The following is a 19,669-nucleotide window of genomic DNA, read 5'->3' as shown; positions in this document are numbered from 1 at the left end:
CTGTAAATCTCTAGTGCTTTTTAAGAGTAAAGTGACTGTAGTTAAACCTATCTCATAGAGCTGGAAGGGACCCTGAAAGGTCATCAAGTCCAGTCCCCTGCCTTCACTAGCAGGACCAAGTACTGATTTTGCCCCAGATCCCTAGGTGGCCCACTCAAGGATTATACTCACAACCCCGGGTTTAGCAGGCCAACACTCAAACCACTGAGCTATCCCTCCCCCAATTCCTTTGCTAAGTGTGTATTTCCTGCCTTGCTTTCCTGTCACATTGTCCACAAAGGAGTTAATTAGAAACCAGAGTGCCCAATCAGGTAGTGTGACATTTTGGGATCCACCCAGTCCAGAAGGGGTTCTGTCACCACCTGCCCTGTAAACTTTAGGTGCCTTAATGCTGTGCATCTATGCTTCAATTCCCTGCCACCAGTAGCCTACCCACAAGTGCAAGGTCTCACCCTGGATTCTACCAGACTAATTAATCCTTCAGGATGACATGAACATTCCTTCCAGTTCTGAGTCACCCTATATATATACTCCCCCAGTTCTTATCTACCAGACACTTGAACCTTTCCCCTCTGGTTCAGCACTCCCAAAGTGGGAGACCTGCACCCCAGATACCAGCTTACTTTGGCACAGACATGCTATTTGCACACCAGAGACCTGCTTAGGATAAAAATAAATAAACCATTAATTTAATAGAAAAACCACAAATTCAAAGGTGAAAGAATAAGGGAAAGCAAACATATACAAGTTACACAGAAATAAACATGAAGACACAACCTCAGACTTTATACTTTCGAAATAGATAAAATCCCTTTTCTAATACAAGTTACCTGCCTTAAAACAGTTTGCTAGAATACCCTAAAGCTAAAGGAGGAATCCAGCATTTACTGATGAAGTGGGCTGTAGCCCACGAAAGCTCATGCTCAAATAAATTTGTTAGTCTCTAAGGTGCCACAAGTACTCCGGTTCTTTTTGCAGATACTGCCTTTCAGAAGCCATCCCACAATGCCCCACACTGACAGTTAAATTGGTGTAAGCGCTTCTGGTGAGGATGTGTACTGCTGTGCTGACACAAAGAGCATAGTGTGGACATGCAATTACTGTGGTGGCTGTATGGTGACGTAATTTAGGTTGACCTAATTTTGTAGTGTAGACTGGCCCTCAATGTCTTTCCATTAACTCTAACAGTCCATCAAAAGCCGACTGCTGCAGAGGAGCATGTGGATTGGACAGAGATTTCTCTTGGGGAGAGTCTAATGATAGAGAATCTCAAGGTTACAGTCAGGAGCAGAGGATGGAGGAGGATAATGTAAGGGCCAGATCAGATGATAAACATTCGCATAAAGAATCAGACACATCAGAAAAGGACAGACAAATAAACAGTGACAAGTTTTTAAAGTGCTTGTACACAAATGCTAGAAGTCTAAATAATAAGATGGGTGAACTAGAGTGCCTCGTGATAAAGGAGGATATTGATATAATAGGCATCACAGAAACCTGGTGGACTGAGAGCAATCAATGGAACACAATCATTCCGGGGTACAAAATATATCGGAAGGACAGAACAGGTCGTGCGGGGGGGGGGGGGAGGGGAGAGTGGCACTATATGTGAAAGAAAATGTAGAATCAAATGAAGTAAAAAGCTTAAGTGAATCCACATGTTCCATAGAATCTCTATGGATAGAAATTTCATGCTCTAATAAGAATATAACATTAGGGATCTATTATAGACCACCTGACCAGGACAGTGATAGTGATGCTAGTGAAATGCTTAGGGAAATTAGAGAGGCTATCAAAATTAAGAACCCAATGATAGTGGGGGGTTTCAATTATCCCCATATTGACTTCAGGACGAAATGCAGAGATAAAATTTCTCGATATTTTAAATGACTGCTTCATGGAGCAGCTGGTAGGGGAACCCACAAGGGGAGGGGCAACTCTAGATTTAGTCCTGAGTGGAGCACAGGAGCTGGTCCAAGAGGTAATTATAACAGGACCGCCTGGAAATAGTGACCATAATACAATAGCATTCAACATCCCTGTGGTGGGAAGAACATCTCAACAGCCCAACACTGCGGCATTTAATTTCAAAAGGGGGAACTATGCAAAAATGAGGGGGTTAGTTAAACAGAAGTTAAAAAGTACAGTGACTAAAGTGAAATCCCTGCAAGCTGCATGGGAGCTTTTTAAAGACTCCATAATAGAGGCCTAACTTCAATGTATACCCCAAATTAAGAAACACAGTAAAAGAACTAAAAAAGATCCACCATGGCTTAACAACCATGTAAAAGAAACAGTGAGAGATAAAAAGACTTCCTTTAAAAAGTGGAAGTCAAATCCTAGTGAGACAAATAGAAAGGAGCATAAACGCTGCCAGATTAAGTGCAAGAATGTAATAAGAAAAGCCAAAGAGGAGTTTAAAGAACGGCTAGCCAAAAACTCCAAAGGTAATAACAAAATGTTTTTTAAGTACATCAGAAGCAGGAAGCCTGCTAAACAACCAGTGGGGCCCTTGATGATCAAGATACAAAAGGAGCACTTAAAGACGATAAAGTGATTGTGGAGAAACTAAATGGATTCTTTGCTTCAGTCTTCATGGCTGAGGATGTTAGGGAGATTCCCAAACCTGAGCCGGCTTTTGTAGGTGACAAATCTGAGGAAATGTCACAGATTGAAGTGTCACTAGAGGAGGTTTTGGAATTAATTGATAAACTTAACATTAACAAGTCACCGGGACCAGATGGCATTCACCCAAGAGTTCTGAAAGAACTCAAATGTGAAGTTGAGGAACTATTAACTAAGGTTTGTAACCTGTCCTTTAAATCGGCTTCTCTACCCAATGACTGGAAGTTAGCTAATGTAACGCCAATATTTAAAAAGGGCTCTAGAGGTGATCCTAGCAATTACAGACTGGTAAGTCTAACGTTGGTACCGGACAAATCAGTCGAAACAACAGTTAAGAATAAAATTGTCAGACACATAGAAAAACATAAACTGTTGAGCAATAGTCAACATGGTTTCTGTAAAGGGAAATCGTGTCTTACTAATCTATTAGAGTTCTTTGAAGGGGTCAACAAACATGTGGACAAGGGGGATCCAGTGGAGATAGTGTACTTAGATTTCCAGAAAACCTTTGACAAGGTCCCTCACCAAAGGCTCTTATGTAAATTAAGGTGTCAAGGGATAAAAGGGAAGGTCCTTTCATGGATTGAGAACTGGTTAAAAGACCGGGAACAAAGGGTAGGAATCAATAATAAATTCTCAGAATGGAGAGGGGTAACTAGTGGTCAGTCCTTGGACCAATCCTATTCAACTTATTTATAAATGATCTGGAGAAAGGGGTAAACAAAGAGGTGGCAAAGTTTGCAGATGATACTAAACTGCTCAAGATAGTTAAGACCAAAGCAGACTGTGATGAACTTCAAAAAGATCTCACAAAACTAAGTGATTGGGCAACAAAATGGCAAATGAAATTTAATGTGGATAAATGTAAAGTAATGCACATTGTAAAAAATAACCCCAACTATACATACAATATGATGGGGGCTAATTTAGCTACAACAAGTCAGGAAAAAGATCTTGGAGTCATCATGGATAGTTCTCTGAAGATGTCCGCGCAGCGTGCAGAGGCGGTCAAAAAAGCAAACAGGATGTTAGGGATCATTAAAAAGGGGATAGAGAATAAGACAGAGAATATATTATTGCCCTTATATAAATCGATAGTACGCCCACATCTCGAATACTGCGTACAGATGTGGTCTCCTCATCTAAAAAAATATATACTGGCACTAGAAAAGGTTCAGAAAAGGGCAACTAAAATGATTAGGGGTTTGGAACAGATCCCATGTGAGGAGAGATTAAAGAGGCTAGGACTCTTCAGCTTGGAAAAGAGGAGACTAAGGGGGGATATGATAGAGGTATATAAAATCATGAGTGATGTGGAGAAAGTGGATAAGGAAAAGTTATTTACTTATTCCCATAATACAAGAACTAGGGGTCACCAAATGAAATTAATAGGCAGCAGGTTTAAAACAAATACAAGGAAGTTCTTCTTCACGCAGTGCACAGTCAACTTGTGGAACTTCTTACCTGAGGAGGTTGTGAAGGCTAGGACTATAACAGCGTTTAAAAGAGAACTGGATAAATTCATGGTGGTTAAGTCCATTAATGGCTATTAGCCAGGATGGTAAGGAATGGTGTCCCTAGCCTCTGTTTGTCAGAGGATGGAGATGGATGCCAGGAGAGAGATCACTTGATCATTGCCTGTTGGTCCACTCCCTCTGGGGCACCTGGCATTGGCCACTGTCGGTAGACAGGATACTGGGCTAGATGGACCTTTGGTCTGATCCGGTACGGCCGTTCTTATGTTCTTATCATTGTCTTTTACTGGGCTGAACAATGGATTGTTACCTAAAGCTGCTAATACCTAGCTTGGGAGGTACCTCTCACTGCTTAACTGCTCGCCACCCTGCTGTGAGGTATAGCTAAAATTGTAATATAGATTATGAGCATAATTTTCTGTATACACAAACATAACCACTGTCTGAATGCATATCTTATAATGAGCATCAAGTTCTGAACATTACAAGCTTTAATAAAATACTTTTCTTGATATTTTTATAGTACAATAATACAGTATGCAATCAGTTGGTTTAGCTGTTTGTTGGGGTGTGTGTGTGTGTTAAACCTTCTCTTCTCCCCTTGTTGCGTCTAGACCCTGATTGTCACTCTCCTCTTCTGAGTTTGATGATGAAGTTTTGGCCCCTGGCTACCTTGTTTCCCAACCTCTCAATATGTGTAATCTCCATATACTCCTGCAAAGCTATATTCCAGTGTAGCAATCTGGAGTTGGTTCCTTTTATTCTATGCAGCCATACTAAAGGTGAGTGGTGTGTTAACGCCCTGAACGGTCTATTGAATAGGTAGGAACTGAGTGGTTTTACAGCCCACGCAATAGCGTAACACTGTTTTTCTATCACAGAGTAATTCTACTCAGTGGGAAACAATTTTTTGCTCAGAAATGCAAGGGGTGTTTCCTGTTTTTTTCCAGTTTGCATCAATACAGCTCTTAGACCAGTGCTGGATGCATGAGTACACACTTCAAACATTTTCTTACCCATTATGGCCAGTCAAGATTTTATCGCTGATAAAATTTACTTCACCGTATCAAAGACCTTTTGACAGGCATTTAACCAAACCACTTTTTCTGACATTGTTTACTGCCATACACCTGTGGTAGGAGCAACAATGTCACTGACACCACCCACATATTTTCAATAATAGTTAGCCAGACCTATAAAAGATTGAACCTGTTTTTTAGTTTTGGGGACAGGCCAATTCACAATAGCTTCCACTTTCAGAGGATCTGAGGGGATTTGGCCTCCACCCACCCAATGACCCAGGTAAAGGATTTCTGCTGCCCCTACTGTACACTTCGATACCTTGACTGTGAGGCCTTCCTCCCTGAGGCTTTCCAACCCCTTCCCCACAGGTGTTCTGTGTTCCTCCCAGGTATCACTGAATATAGCAATATCATCTCTAAAGCTCAAAGCAAAGTCCTGGAACCCATGTAATACCTGATTGACAAGCCCCTGGAACATGGCTCCCACATTATTTAATCCAAGGGTAGTATCTTAAACTCAAGAAGCCCAAAATTGGGCATGAATACAAACTTTTTTTCTGTCACTCAGTATTCAAGGGAATTTGCCAGTATCCCTTGGTTAAATCCAAGGTAGTTAAATATTTAGCTCTGCTAAGTATATGTAACATATTCACATGAGGCATAGGTAAGCATCTGGCACTGTAACTACATTGTTTTCTATAATCCACACAAAACCTTACTGTACAGTTTTTCTTTGGAAAGCCCAGGAACAGATTGGGTCTGCTATGATTCCTGTGCCAAGCATGCTTTGCACCTCCCCCTTGATCTATTCCCTCTTTTTCTCTGTTGTCCTGGGAGCCCTTCTACTTACTGGATGTGCTTCATTGGTGTTAATGTGATGTTCTCCCAGGTGAATTAGACCAGGTTTGTTAAAAAGCCCCCCTTTTTTTGGCTTTGTAACTGTGACGTTCCCCTCTGGTGTTGTCTGGACCAATGATCTGCTAGGTCACTCCAATCCTCGACTCCGGGAGCCAGCCTTACCCTGCTCTGCTGTGAGAACCCCCATTTCTGGGCTGTCCAGGCACAGCCTCTGGGATGTAAGCTGCTCCCAGCTACTTGCAACCGAATGACACTAGCCAATATCTCCGGCCCCAAACAAAACCCTAGGAACCTCCGTCTGGCAGTGTCCAGTTATGCCCGCTGGACACTGCAAGCTTATATGAGTTGGTCAATTTAACAAAGAAATTGATATATACCAGGCTTGTTATCCCAAGGGGAGCCTCTGACAGATAGACCCTAGTGTTTGAAATGCAAGTTTGTATTGCCACAATGTATATTACCTGTTCTTCGTCCACGGCATACCTGCTGTGACCTGCCCCAAGAGGCTATCGTAACCTGCCAGAGAGCTATAAAAGAATTATGGGACCTGATCCTTTTTTCGTCTCAGATCTGCTTAAGCTTGGTCAAGGGAAGCTCGAGTCGCAAGACAGGTTTCCAGCTCCAGTCTGGATTACCCTGTTATGCCTCATGGAAGAATTTAAACAGACTCTGTACATAGACTGCCTATTGGATTATAATCTATGGAACTGATTCTGGAAAAGCTTTCTACAAATCAGCATAGTCACCATCTCTACTATGAAAGTGACTCAAGAACTTTATCCATATCTGCATGTATAATGATCTTTTAACCACAGTAACTCTCTTTATTTTTTAATAAATATTAGCTTAGTTAATAAGAAATGGTTGTAAGCATGTATTTGGGTAAGATCTGAAATATTCATTGACCTGGTGAGTATGTGTCCGATCCCTTAGGATTGGTAGAACTTTATATATGGTGAACAAGATTTTAAGTAACCGTCACCATATTTGACTTGGCTGTCTGGGTGGAAGCCCAGAGCTGGATTGCTTTAAGGGAGCTGTGTTTTTGGCTTCTGCATAACCAGTCAGGTATTGTAGAAGCTGTTTTGTTGCTGGCTTGGTGAATCTAATTATTAGAATAACCCCCAGGTTTGGAGATTGTCTGCCCCATTCTTTGCGGTTTGCCCTGATTGAGCACTTAAGTGGATGTAGTTAGGTTGACACGGTGTCGGTGTAGACACTGCGTTGCTTACATTGACTGTTACTGCCTTTCAGAAACTGTCCCACAATGCCCCACACTGGCAGTTAAACTGATGAGGAAACACACTACCAACACAAGGATCACAGCGTAGACATGCAAAACTGAATCAATTACTGTGGTGGCTGAACGTCAACATAACTTTGGTTGACTTAATCTTAATTTTGTAGTGTAGATTTGTCCTTAGTGAGGCACTTAAAACTGAACACAGTACTCCAATAGAAGCCTCATCAGTGCCAAGTAGAGCAAAACTAGTACCCTCTGTGTCTTACATATGTCACTCCTGTTAATACACCGCAGAATGGTATGAGTCTTTTTTGCAACTGCATCATATTGTTTATTCGTATTCAATTTGTGATCCACTATAACCCTCAGCTTCCTTTCAGCAGTACTACCGCCTGGGCCAGTTATTCCCCATTTTGTATTTGTGCATTTGATTTTTCCTTTTTAACTGTAGTACTTTGCAGTTGTCTTTAGCAAATTTCATTTTGTTTATTTCAGATTGATTCTCCAATTTATCAAGTTCCTTTCTAATCCTGTTCCCCAAAGTGGTAGCAAATCCTCCCATCTTGGTCTCATCTGCATACTCTCCACTCCATTATCCAAGTCATTAATGAAAATATTGAATAGTACCGAACCCATGACTAACCCCTGCAAGACCCTTCTTGACACATCCTTCCAGTTGGACAGTGAACCACTGGTAACTACTCTTTTCAACCAGATGTGAAATCACCTTATAGTAATTTCCTCTAGACCACATTTCCCTAGTTTGCTTTATAAGTTTCCCTAGATTGCTGATGATGGAGGGAGGGAAGGCAGCCCATGCACCACAGTAGTAGTGCAGAGCTCTGGAAAGAAAGGGGCTTCCCCATTGAGATGGGATTCCCCAGGGTATAACCTGGAATTGTGAGCTGCCTGGAATGTCTGTTAGGGTGAGAGACTGCTTGATTCAAATCTTGCTTAGTCTGTTGAAGTGAGAATTTAGACTGTGTTTCTATTTTTATTTCTGAGGGTAACCAATTTTGATCTCCACACCTGCTACTTATAATTACTTAAAATCTGTCTTTCTGTAGTTAATAAATCCGTTTTATATTTTACCTAAAACAGTGTGGTTTTGGTTGAAGTGGTTGGGGAATCTCAGCTCAGCTTAACAAGGGCTGTTGCACGTCCACTACCCTTTTATTGGAGTGCCAAGCTAATTAATGGGCTTGCACTGCCCAAGGAAGTCTTGAGCAGTGTAAGATGGTATATTACTGGGGTGCAAGGCTGGGGTGACTGGCTGGTGCCTCTTTGTGTATTATTCATGAGTAGCTCAGGGAGCATTCATGTAACGCAGCTGGGTGTGGGGCTCCACATGTTGATGACTGAGTAATCACAGCACCTGGAGGGGGGTTGCTGCTTGTCACTGGCATAGCTTCCTGAGAGACAACCCAGGCTAAAGCACAGGCAACACAGTGGTCCCACACTTCCAGGTTGTACCTCAGGGATCATGTCACACCCATGCATCCCAGCAGTGGCACAGGACGCAGGGGGAATGGGAGGGAGGATAACAAATCTTCTGAATGGGGGGGGGAAATGGTAGATGTGGTATATATTGACTTTAGTAAGGCTTTTGATACTGTCTTGCATGACCTCATAAACAAACGAGGGAAATACAATCTAGATGGAGCTAATATAAGATGGGTGCATAGCAGGTTGGAAAAACGTTCACAGAGAGTAGTTATCAGTGGGTCACAGTCAAGCTGGAAGGGCATATCGAGTGGGGTCCTGCAGAGATCAGTCCTGGGTCCAGTTCTGTTCAATATCTTCATCAATGATTTAGATAATGCATAGAGAGTACACTTATAAAGTCTGCAGATGATATGAATCTGGGAGGAGTTGCAAATGTTTGGTAGAATAGGATTAAAATTCAAAATGACCTGGACAAAAGTGGTTAGAAGTAATGGGCTGAAATTCAATAAGGACAGATGTAAAGTACTCCACTTAGGAAGGAACCATCAATTGCACACTACAAAATGAGAAAGGACTGCCTAGGAAGGAGTACTGTGGAAAGGGATCTGGGGGTTATAGTGGATCACAAGCTAAATATGAGTCAACAGTGTAACATTGTTGCAAAAAAAGTAAACATAATTCTGGGATGTATCAGCAGGAATGTTGTAAGCAAGACCCGAGAAGTAATTCTTTCACTCTCGTAAGGCCTCACTGGAGTATTGTGTCCAGTTCTGGGCACCACATTTCATAAAGATGTGGACAAATGGAGAAAGTCCAGAGAAAAGTAACAAAAATGATTAAAGGTCTAGAAAACATGACCAATGAGGAAAGATTAAAAAATTGGGTTTGTTTAGTCTGGAGAAGAGAAGATTGAGGGTGGACATAGCAGTTTTCAATTACATAAAAGGTTATTACAAGGAGGGGGTGAACATTGTTCTTCTTAATCTCTGAGGATAGGAGAAGAAGCAATGGGCTTAAATTGCAGCAAGGGAGGTTTAGATTGGACATTAGGAACAACTTCCTAAGCTAGAGATGTTATGGAATCTCCAACAGTGGAGGTTTTTAAGAACAGGCTAACAAACACCTTTCAGGAATGGTCTGGTTATTACTTAGTCCTGCTTTGAGAGCAGGGGACTGGACTACATGACTTATTGAGGTCCCTTCCAGTCCTACATTTCTATGGTTCTGTGTCCCCCAGAGGCAGCCCAGGGCTCTCTGGGGGCAGGAGGGTTGCCCATGCCCCCCCTCCATAGGTGGTCCTGGGCTCTGTGGAAGGAGAGATTTCCCATACCTCCCATGGTGGCCCAGGGCTGTGGGGAGAGGTAGTTGTCCATGCCCCCCATAGGTGGCTCAGGGCTGTGGGGGGCAGCGGGTTGCACATGTCCCCCATAGGTAGCCCAGGGCTGTGGGGGGAGGTAGTTGCTCATGTCCCCCATAGGTGGCCCAGGGGGCTGTGGGGGGAGGTAGTTGCCCGTGCTCCCCATAGGTGGCCCAGGGGGCTGTGGGGTGAGCCGGCTGCCCATAGGGGGCAGGTGCCTTGCCCCTCCTAGGGAAGGAAAGGAAGCGGCGGCCGGAGGGCAGAAGCGGGGAGGGAAGGCGGGAAGCCAGCCAGAGCCTAGAGGAGGAGCCGCCCGGAGCAGCAGCGGCAGCAGCGGGGCAGGCAGGTGGTGTCAGTGTGGGCTGGAAGTTGGCCGCGCAGGAGCAGCCGGACGGGACCCGGGGAGTGACTGGCTGAGAGGCAGGTGCCGGCTGCCCACGTGTGCGGGCGGCTCTCCCGCGGACCCTATGTGTGTGGCCCGGGAGCGCTCTCCCGCTGTGCTGCTTCGCGGGGCGCCCTCGGGATGCGGAATCTGCTGCTCCTTCTCTTCGCCGCCTGCTGCAGCGTGGGGCCGGTAAGTCCGCCGCTCGCCTCCGCCTCCCCCGGGGGCCCTGGGCTCCTGGCTGCGGGGAGAGGTGCCCGGTTCAGAGGCAAAGGGAGGCTGCTGCAGCCGGGCACCCCGGCGGGGCGCTGCTGCCGCGGGGCAGGAGCGAGCCCTGGCCCCGCAATCCCCGTGCTGAGAGTCAGCCCGCAGCGCGTGTCCCCGGGGGGCTCCGGCCGCGTGGTGTGCGCCAGGCGGCGACTTTCACGTGCGGTGCGAGTCCTTTGTGACCCGCGCGGGCGACCCCAGGCTCTGCCCGGGACAGAGCGGGGGCTCTCGTAACCCCCTGACTTGCGGAGAACACGAGCCTGGGTTCAGCTGGAAAGGAGCAGGCGTGGGGCGTGGTTGGTTCGTGCAGTGAAGGCGCTCGCCCGCTTGTACAGGATCGAGCGGTGTAAGCCCAGTGTGAACGCGGTGATTATAGAACGGGTTGTGCCCATCCCAGCCAGGTGCACCGCGGGGCAGGCGCTACAGCAGCCCTTTGCTTGGGTGTCTCCTGGAAATGCCCAAGTTATTCACTGAGAAAGAAATGACTCAATCCTCTCAGTAGTTAAATTAAACAGACCTGGGTCCCGATCCTGTTTCCACTTAACTCCAGAGAAGGAGACTCGAGCTCTTAGCGAACATGTGGAGTGGGGCCAAATGTATCATCGGGCTGATGCTGCATTAATTACACCGCTGGAGTATTTACTTGCCAAGGTCATTCACTCGACGTTAAGGCTAGCCTTTTATCTTTAACATGCCGCTTTGTGCACATCAAGGGAGAGAAGGCAGTGAGTGACATTTGGGACTTATGTGCAGCAATATCTAGCACAGTGGGGTAGTGAAAACCCTTAATCTGAACGCTCTTCCCCTTGTGGGTTTCAATAAACCTCAGAGCCAAAGTCTGCTCTCATTTGCACCGAAGTAAATCCAGAATAATGTAATTTATTTAAACGGAGTTATCCTTTATTTACACCAATATTTATTTACACCATAATTTGGCCCTTTATATTATTTGTATGTATTTGTCTTTTATTTTTTTTAACTGATTCAAACGAAAACGGGAAACGGTCCCAGCAGAGGTTTGAGATGTTCTTAGAGTATTGTCAGAGGAGAGTTTGGAAGTGGTTATTATTTATGGCTAAAGAGTTTTACTCACTAGAGTGTTTGATTAGGGTAAAAATGATGTTGTTTAACTAACTTCTATACTGTGCATGTAATAATAATGACACTAAAAATCCTTATGAAATTAGTTGCTGTAAAACCTTCCTTGTTTTAATTGAATCTAAAATTATGTTGTTTGTTGACTATTTTATTAACTAGTTCATGGCTCAAATGGAGACACACAAAAGCATCTAACAACAGAACAGTTACCTTCTCTGCATTGTAAATTTAAAAACACAGGCTATTGTGCACCAAACTTGGTACGCCATACTTGGTAAATGCAAAATGGCTGCCAGAAGCAAATTTTTGTGGTAAAATTATTGTATCTCAGGTGCCTGAAAAATTGATTTATTAATGGGAATGCTGACAGACACTAAACTATAGCAGTCCAGCTAAGTGTGTATGACAGCACAGGTCTATATTGACTACTTATGTAAACTATTCTTGGGTAGAACAGGGGGAAAGAGAGCCTAAAAGACCAATCAGCAGTACTGTACAGGATTGGGCCCTAAACTTTTAAACTCTGATAAAGTACATCTGAATTAAACTGGTTCCTGTATTAGAAAATGGATGTTGTTACATGCAGTGGGCATTTGAAAAAGAAGTATTGCATTAGTTGTAGTCTTTGGGTACTACAGAATTGTATTTTATCAAAGGAGTAACCATCTTTATTAAATCTCAGTTTGCGCAATCCTTTCAATCCTGTGATTGAAGTTGTTTTTCCACAAGTTTCTTTGCCAAAATGTTTACAGTATGATTTACACTCTGCATTGGTGGTTCTCCAGTAAATTGTTATTTGTAATTCACACTAGCACTAATAATAAATAATAGTGAGTAGGAGGCATATTGCAGATTACTGAATTTTTGCAAATTGGCAAATCAAGACATTATAAAACAGGATAACACATCACAAAATATACTTCATTTATTTTGACAGTTTCTTGGCTACTGGGGCACGGACTATATCTTCCTATTGGTTTATACATCACCTAGCACATTAGGGCTCTGATCCGGATTGGGCATTTGAGTGCTACTAAAATACAGATAATTAGTAATAATAAAATAATAATACTCACAGGTTTTTATTATTATTATTATTTATTATTACACTTAGAAACCCTAACCTATATCAGGGCTCCATTGTGCTTGGCACTGTGCAAATACAGAGTAAGAGACCGTGCCTGCTCTGAAGAGCTTATGATTTTAATAGACAGTATAGAGGAAAGATGGGAGAAAGGAAGTAACATTTCCATTTTACAAATGGGAAACTGAGGCTAATACAATCCTAGGATGCATCAGGCAAGGTATTTCCAGTAGAGACAGGTAAGTATTAGTACCATTATACAAGGTATTGGTGAGACCTCATCTGGAATCCCGTGTGCAATTCTGGTCTCCCATGTTTAAGGCAGATGAATTCAAACCAGAACAGGTGCAGAGAAGGGCTACTAGGATGATCAGGAAAACCTATGCAAAGAGACTCAAAGACCTCTGCTAGTTTAGCCTAACCAAAAGAAGTTGAGGGGAGATATGCTTGCTTTCTATAAATATATCAGAGGGATAAATATTGGGGAATAGGAGCAATTATTTAAATTAAGCACCAATGTAGACACAAGAACAAATGGATGTAAACTTATTGACAGTCAGTTTATCTTGAAATTAGATAAATGTTTCTAACCATCAGATGAGTGAAGTTCTGGAACAGCTAGTAATCGGTGCAAAAAACCTAACTGGCTTTAAGACTGAGCTTGATACATTTATGGTGGGGATGGTATGATGAGACTGCCTACAATGGCATGTAGCCGATCTGCGACTGCTGGCAGCAAATATCTCCAGTGACCGGTGATGGGACGCTAGATGGGGAGGGCTCTGATTTACTACAGAGAATTCTTTCCTAGGTGCCTGGCGGGTGGGTCTTGTCCACATGCTCAGGGTCTAACTGATCGCCATATTTGGGGTTGGGAAGGAATTTTCCACCAGGTCAAATTGGCAGAGACACCGGGGGTTTTTCGCCTTCCTCTGCAGCCTGGGGCACAGGCACTTGCAGGTTTAAACAGGTGTAGATAGTGGATTCTTTGTAACTTGAAGTCTTTAAATCATTATTTGAGGACTCAGGTAACTCAGCCAGAGGTTAGGGGTCTATTACAGGAATGGGTGGGTGAGGTTCTGTGGCCTGCAATGTGCAGGAGGTCAGACTAGATCAGGGGTCCCCAACGCGATATCTATGCGCGCCCGCCTACTGGCTGCCGGACCAGCAACCGTCGAAATGCCGCCGAGAAGCAGCAACGTCAAGAAGTGTTGCCGCCGAAATGCCACTGATTTTCGGCGGCATTTCGGCAGCAAGGCTTCTTGATGATGCTACTTCTCGGCGGCATTTCGGCGGCGATGCTTCTTGGCATTGCCAATTCTCGGCGGCATTTTGGCGGCTGCTTGTCTGGCAGCCACGGTCCTCGGCAGCTAGTCGTCCGGCGCCCGCCACCCGAAAAGGTTGGGGACCTCTGGACTAGATGATCATGGTGGTCCCTTCTGGCCTTAAAGGGTATGTCTACACAGCAATGTAAGCCCAGGCTCGAGCCTGGGCTAAAGCCTAACCCCCCTTGTGTCCACATACCAATTGTGTTAACTTGGGGCTCAGACCTAGGGTCCAAGATTCTGCAGGGCTGGAGGGTTCGAGCCCATGTTAGACTGGGACCTTGAGTTTGAGCCCGATTGCTTTCCTGTTTGCACACAGCCAGGCTTGATTTGGGTTCAGGAAGTCCTCCGGATGTATCCAAGTTCCTTGGGGGAATTTCCTTAGTCCTCTCTAAGTGGACAATCTGTGGTACAATATGTTGCACACTATTGCAAACAGAAGCCACACCTCCCTTTACAAAGGCAGCCGCTCAGGTCAGCATTAACCCATTGTCTGCTAGCACACTACCAGAGAGTCTGCAGGGTTTTCAATGGAGACCAATCAGAAGATGATTTTTGTAAAGACAGCTGCTTCCTGGTCACAAGAGCACAGCTAGATTTTGGTGCATGCCACCCAGGCCTTCCTGCACACTCAGCCCCAGGGAGGGCAGGGCGGGCCTGGGAGCAAGGGCCAGAGAGTGGAGCAGGAACTAAGCAGCTGCCTTGCAGGGACGGGGAGCGGCAGAGCTACCGGCTCAGCATGGCCGGGGGAGGATGACCCCCAGGACCCTGGCTCCTCCCTCTCCATGCAGGGCCGTCACTTGGTCCCCGCTCCACTTTCCCTTCCCCCCTGCTCACCACGGGGCTGTGTGTGCAGAGGTGCCCTGGCAATATGCACTGTGAGGGTGGTGAGTGCGAACCAACCCCAAAACTTCCCCACAGCCTCCGGGGGATCCTTTATCCCTGTCTCCCATGGTGCAGGAGGGGCAGGGATAAGAGATTCCCGAGGATGCTGGAGCACACTGCACCCCAACCCTGGGGGATGCACTTAACTGCTCTGAGCCAGAAGCAGGCAGGCTGGGGTGTGTCTCTGTTTTTCTTCTGAAACCTACATTTTATGTCAAACTTCAAAACAGACAAAAATAAATAGATAAAAAAACAACCAAACAAAACCACCTTCACTGAACATCCCATTATAAATAATTTAAGAATCGCAGTTTCATTTTAATAGTTTGACAGCCATGGAGACTGATATCCTAATTATCCTCAGAATAGGTGCACATGGGAATGAGAGTTTTCCCACAGTGCAACATATTCATAGTGTTAGAGTGTCAACACTGGGGGGAGGAAGGCACTCTGGGATAGGGTTACTTTGAGTCGGGTCTTTGCACTGCAGTGTGGACACCAGAGCTCTAGGTTCCAGTAGGGTCAGAAAATCCTTAACCTAGGGTTAAAATGTAGTGTAGATGCTCAAGCCCAGGATTTCTTGATATGAGGCAGCTGACTCGAATCCCACTAATCCTAGGCTTACATTGCTGTGTAGACAAGGTCTATGAGGTGCTCAGAGAACAAGGGTCAAGTGCTTAACACTCATGAACTTCCACTGTGATGCTATGGCCAGATTGTATAGAATATCCAGTGCTCTGACTCCTGAAAATCTGATCTTAATTGACTTGCCCAAGGTCAAACAGGAAATCTGCAGCACAACCAGGACTTGAACCTAGATCTCCTGATCCACGCCACTGCCTTAAACCCAAGCCCATCCTGCCTCTCACTTATTTATAATATTTCATAGTGTACTAACTGATGTTCTAATATTATGCAAAAGTAATGGTGTTTTGTAAATTAGACCTCATTACAGGACACTATTATTAAATCTTTGCTGACAAGGGGAGAGCGAGACCATCACTTTGTGTGTGAATTACAAAATGTGCACATGATTGAACAGTTCAACAAAGTCTTACTGCCTTATAATTTTGTTTCATTTGCTTAATCTTGCTGCTGTATTCCTAAAGACTAAAATGTATTATTATTATTATTATAAATGTATTATAAATATTTTCTGTTTCTGTCCTTACCCCCTCAACTCTGTCAATATTTCCATCCTTACCCTCGTGCTTGTCAATGTATTGCACAGTCACCTGTTCCGTGCAGACTCCTGTGCATCGTGTGAGCTTCTTGAGTTCATTCCTCCAGTTCTCCTACTGTGCTGCCTGCCATGAATCTCATTGACTTGAATAAAAAAAATCTCTATTTGTTGTTCCCCTTCCTCTAGCCTCTGTCTACCTAACAGTCTGTGCTCATGAGCAGGGACCCTCCCTTCTTGACTGTCTTGAAAGTGCCTGGCGTATTGTGGGCAGTACTATAAGCAAAGGATGAATAATGATAACAACACAGCTCTGTTTTAAACTGAGTTTCCCACTGCATACTATTTGCTTAAATCAAAGAATCGGTAATGAAGTATTGTGATCCCCAGAAGGTAATGGTCACACTATGACAAAGAAAAGCAAATGTTATTACATTAAAGATGGTGCAGTTTGATTGCTTGACACACATACTGATGCAAATTCAGCTTTTCTAAATTGAAGCAGTTTTCTTTAAAAAATCAAAAATGTACTTGTCGCCCCATTAAGGATGTTATATTGGAGTACAGATTGACACACTGTCTTTCTGTAGGGCGGGGGGAAAGTTTCTCAGAAGAACGTTGGTAAATACACTATGTTGTCAAGGACTCTTTTTTGTAAATGGCAATGTTGCTTTTGGAATGCTTCAGAAAGGAGCTGAGGAGGACTTCTTTTTATGGAAGAGCATTATATTAATGTTTCATTTTGAAAAGCTAAAATGCATAAACTTTGAGAAAGGACTGTCCCTAGCACACACTTAAGGGCTTAAAATAATGAATACAAATTGTGAATTCTTTGATTGGTAGTTGCATCCATTATGGAACATTTTAATTAAAATGCTTTAAGACCCAGGCCTGTTTGTTCATTTTAAACAGGTGAATGGCATCCACCCAGAATGCAGATTTCAGCTGGAGATTCATGAGGAGGAAATAAGATGTATGGAACTTCTAAACAGTGTCAAAACAGTGGCGTTTAATGGTAAGAAAAAGATGTGCTGCAATGCACAGACAGCTTGTAAAGAAAAAATCCCTATTCATCAGCACTGTTGAACTTCTTTGATAGTTAAAATTACATTTTCAGAATTCATTTGTGCTGTGACTGTACTTTTTATGAATTGGATAATTCATGCTGACTTCGTATTGAAAATAAAAACTAAGGATGAGAGACCTAATTAACGTTCTGATGCACACGGCAATTCAGATACAGGATCGAATTCATCCTTGATGTATCTCCATTGAAATCTATGGAGTTATGCCCCGGGTGAACTTGGACCTCACAGTTTTATTAAAAGAAACACCTCCCCCCCCCCCCAATACAAAATTTTCTGGATACAATAACGTTTAAAATATACACATCCAGCTTACTGTACCTAGGTGGAGGAGAGAGGAGAAAGAAAGTAACCTATAATTAGATTTCGTGAGAAGGAGACCAGTTCCATTTTTTTTTTTTCAGTTTTAAGCTTTTAGGGGATTTTCTCTGCAGTTGTAATGTGAGTGGAAGGTAAGATGATCAGAAAACAAATAAAAATGTATGACATTTTCCTTGCAAGTAGGGGCCTCTGACAAGGTCACCAGTTCACAGAGCAAACATACTTTTCAGTATGAAGGTAAGAAATGTACCCTGGCATTTTCAGTGTGAAAACAATAAATAATCTAGTGATGCAAAGGAAAAGCAGATTGTAGCATTAAAGTACCTAGAATGGAAGTCCTGAGTAAGAACTTTGTTTAAAAAAAAAAAAAAACAATTTATTATCATTTGTAGGTAAGGTGTTTCCCAGCTGGAAGAATATGTTTATTATATTTATATTTTCATTACAATTATTAGTGTTATATTTGTATAAGCCCTATGGCTAGAAGCTCCAGAGGGGAAAGAGTTCTCTACTCCCTCTATTGATGAAAAAGGCAAAGTGCTGCCATAAAAACCTCTTTTTTGCACAGACCCCTATACACCCTTTGGGATGCTTGAGATGAACTTGGGAGTTTAGAAGACAATGGGTTCCAGGGAGGCTCTGAGAGGGATAACCACTATTACCTTGTGGTAAAAAGTTCATTTCTAGAGCTGGCTAGGAATTTTGCAGTTTCCACAAAATCAAGATTTTTCATGGGGAATTTTTTTTATTTTCAGTTGAGAGAATTGAAATTAAATATTCTGAATTGAAATATTTCATTTTTTATCTGGCACAATGCATTTCATTTTGAATCAGTTCAACAAAACATGAAACTGCATTTCCCTATCAGCACATGGCCTTGTGGAATTGTAGTTCAGGCCCCAATTCCCTTTTATGGGCTGGGCTCCCTTGAGGACTACATCTCCCATAATGGAATGGGGATTTCTCTCTGATTGAGCCATGTGGTGCATAATGAGTTTCTTCTCCCCTGTGCAATCTCTTTGGGATTCAACGCCGTAAAACTTGCCAAACTGCCAGGTGTCAGCAACGTCCCTTTACTATGACCCCTATTTCATGATCCCCTGGAGGTCTCTTAGATTTCACTGTGTGACTCCTAGAGTATATATTCAAATATGCATTTGCCTGCACTAACACAGTCAAAAGCAGTCTATTTTTCTATCATTTCTCCTTTTGATTAATCTGGCTCAGGCATTAGAAGAAGTGCAGTTTTAATAACAGTGACTGTCATAGACATTGATATCTATTCCAAGAAAATTCCCACTGAAATCATTCATCTACTCCTAGATTCCGTATTCATAGTGAAATTGTTTTATGGAAATAAGTGTTAAAGGAAGTAGCTATTTAAAAATCCCAATTTAGTTAACTTCCAAATCCAGTTGTGCTGTTCACTGTTGCTGGGCTGGTCCAAGGAGGAGATCCCTGCTGTGAATTTCAGCTGCCTTTGGCTTTTGGAGAGGAAGTGCTAATGTGATGCTTTGACTTTTCTGAGGGGTTTCCTTTCAACAGGTTGTTCAAGCCCTCCTACCATTTTACGGTGGTGGTTTCTCAAAAGGAATCTGCATGCTTCTCCTCACGCCTTGCAAGGAAGCAGTACTTCTGACAGTACTGATTCAGTGCAGTGGGGCAGAGGGGACCCAGCGGTGGAAGATGGGCTTGCACATGTAATTAAGTGCTAGGCTGGAGAATACATCCAGGGGAATGAATCCAGTTTATGGGGTGTATGTTTTGACACCCTTGGATAATTTATGTCTACAACTGATGTTAAAGGTAACTTCTACCAAGAAACTGGCCAAATGGCACCCCTAGGCTAATAATACTCACTTGCATATCCAGAAATATTTGTTGTGTGTGTGTCCTTGATGCACCAATAAACTGACTCTGTTCATGAACAAAATATCCTAGTTTAAGGAATCTTCTATACTCAGACATACACACCCTTCACATTTGTGTTACGCTCTGATGCACTCCAAAACAGCA

At 43.4% G+C, this 19,669-nt stretch overlaps 1 protein-coding gene across 2 annotated transcripts in view; it reads left to right on the top strand.

Annotated features, from left to right (window-relative positions):
- The window catches only part of VIPR2 (vasoactive intestinal peptide receptor 2), a 233,988-nt gene that overhangs the window by 119,807 nt on the left and 94,512 nt on the right, over positions 1-19,669 (top strand). Inside the window, exons 1-2 of one of the 2 annotated variants that reach the window (XM_005308104.5) lie at positions 10,318-10,600; positions 17,160-17,262. In XM_005308104.5, coding sequence (XP_005308161.2) covers positions 10,550-10,600; positions 17,160-17,262 — 154 coding nt within the window. In that variant the 5' untranslated portion in view covers positions 10,318-10,549. Of the gene's footprint in view, positions 1-10,317; positions 10,601-17,159; positions 17,263-19,669 lie in introns of those variants that run through there. The other variant, XM_065582780.1, reaches the window with a different exon arrangement.

Source organism: Chrysemys picta, chromosome 2 (assembly GCF_011386835.1).
Source record: "Chrysemys picta bellii isolate R12L10 chromosome 2, ASM1138683v2, whole genome shotgun sequence".
Taxonomy (NCBI): domain Eukaryota; kingdom Metazoa; phylum Chordata; order Testudines; family Emydidae; genus Chrysemys; species Chrysemys picta.
This window is presented reverse-complemented; position numbering and strand designations above follow the sequence as displayed.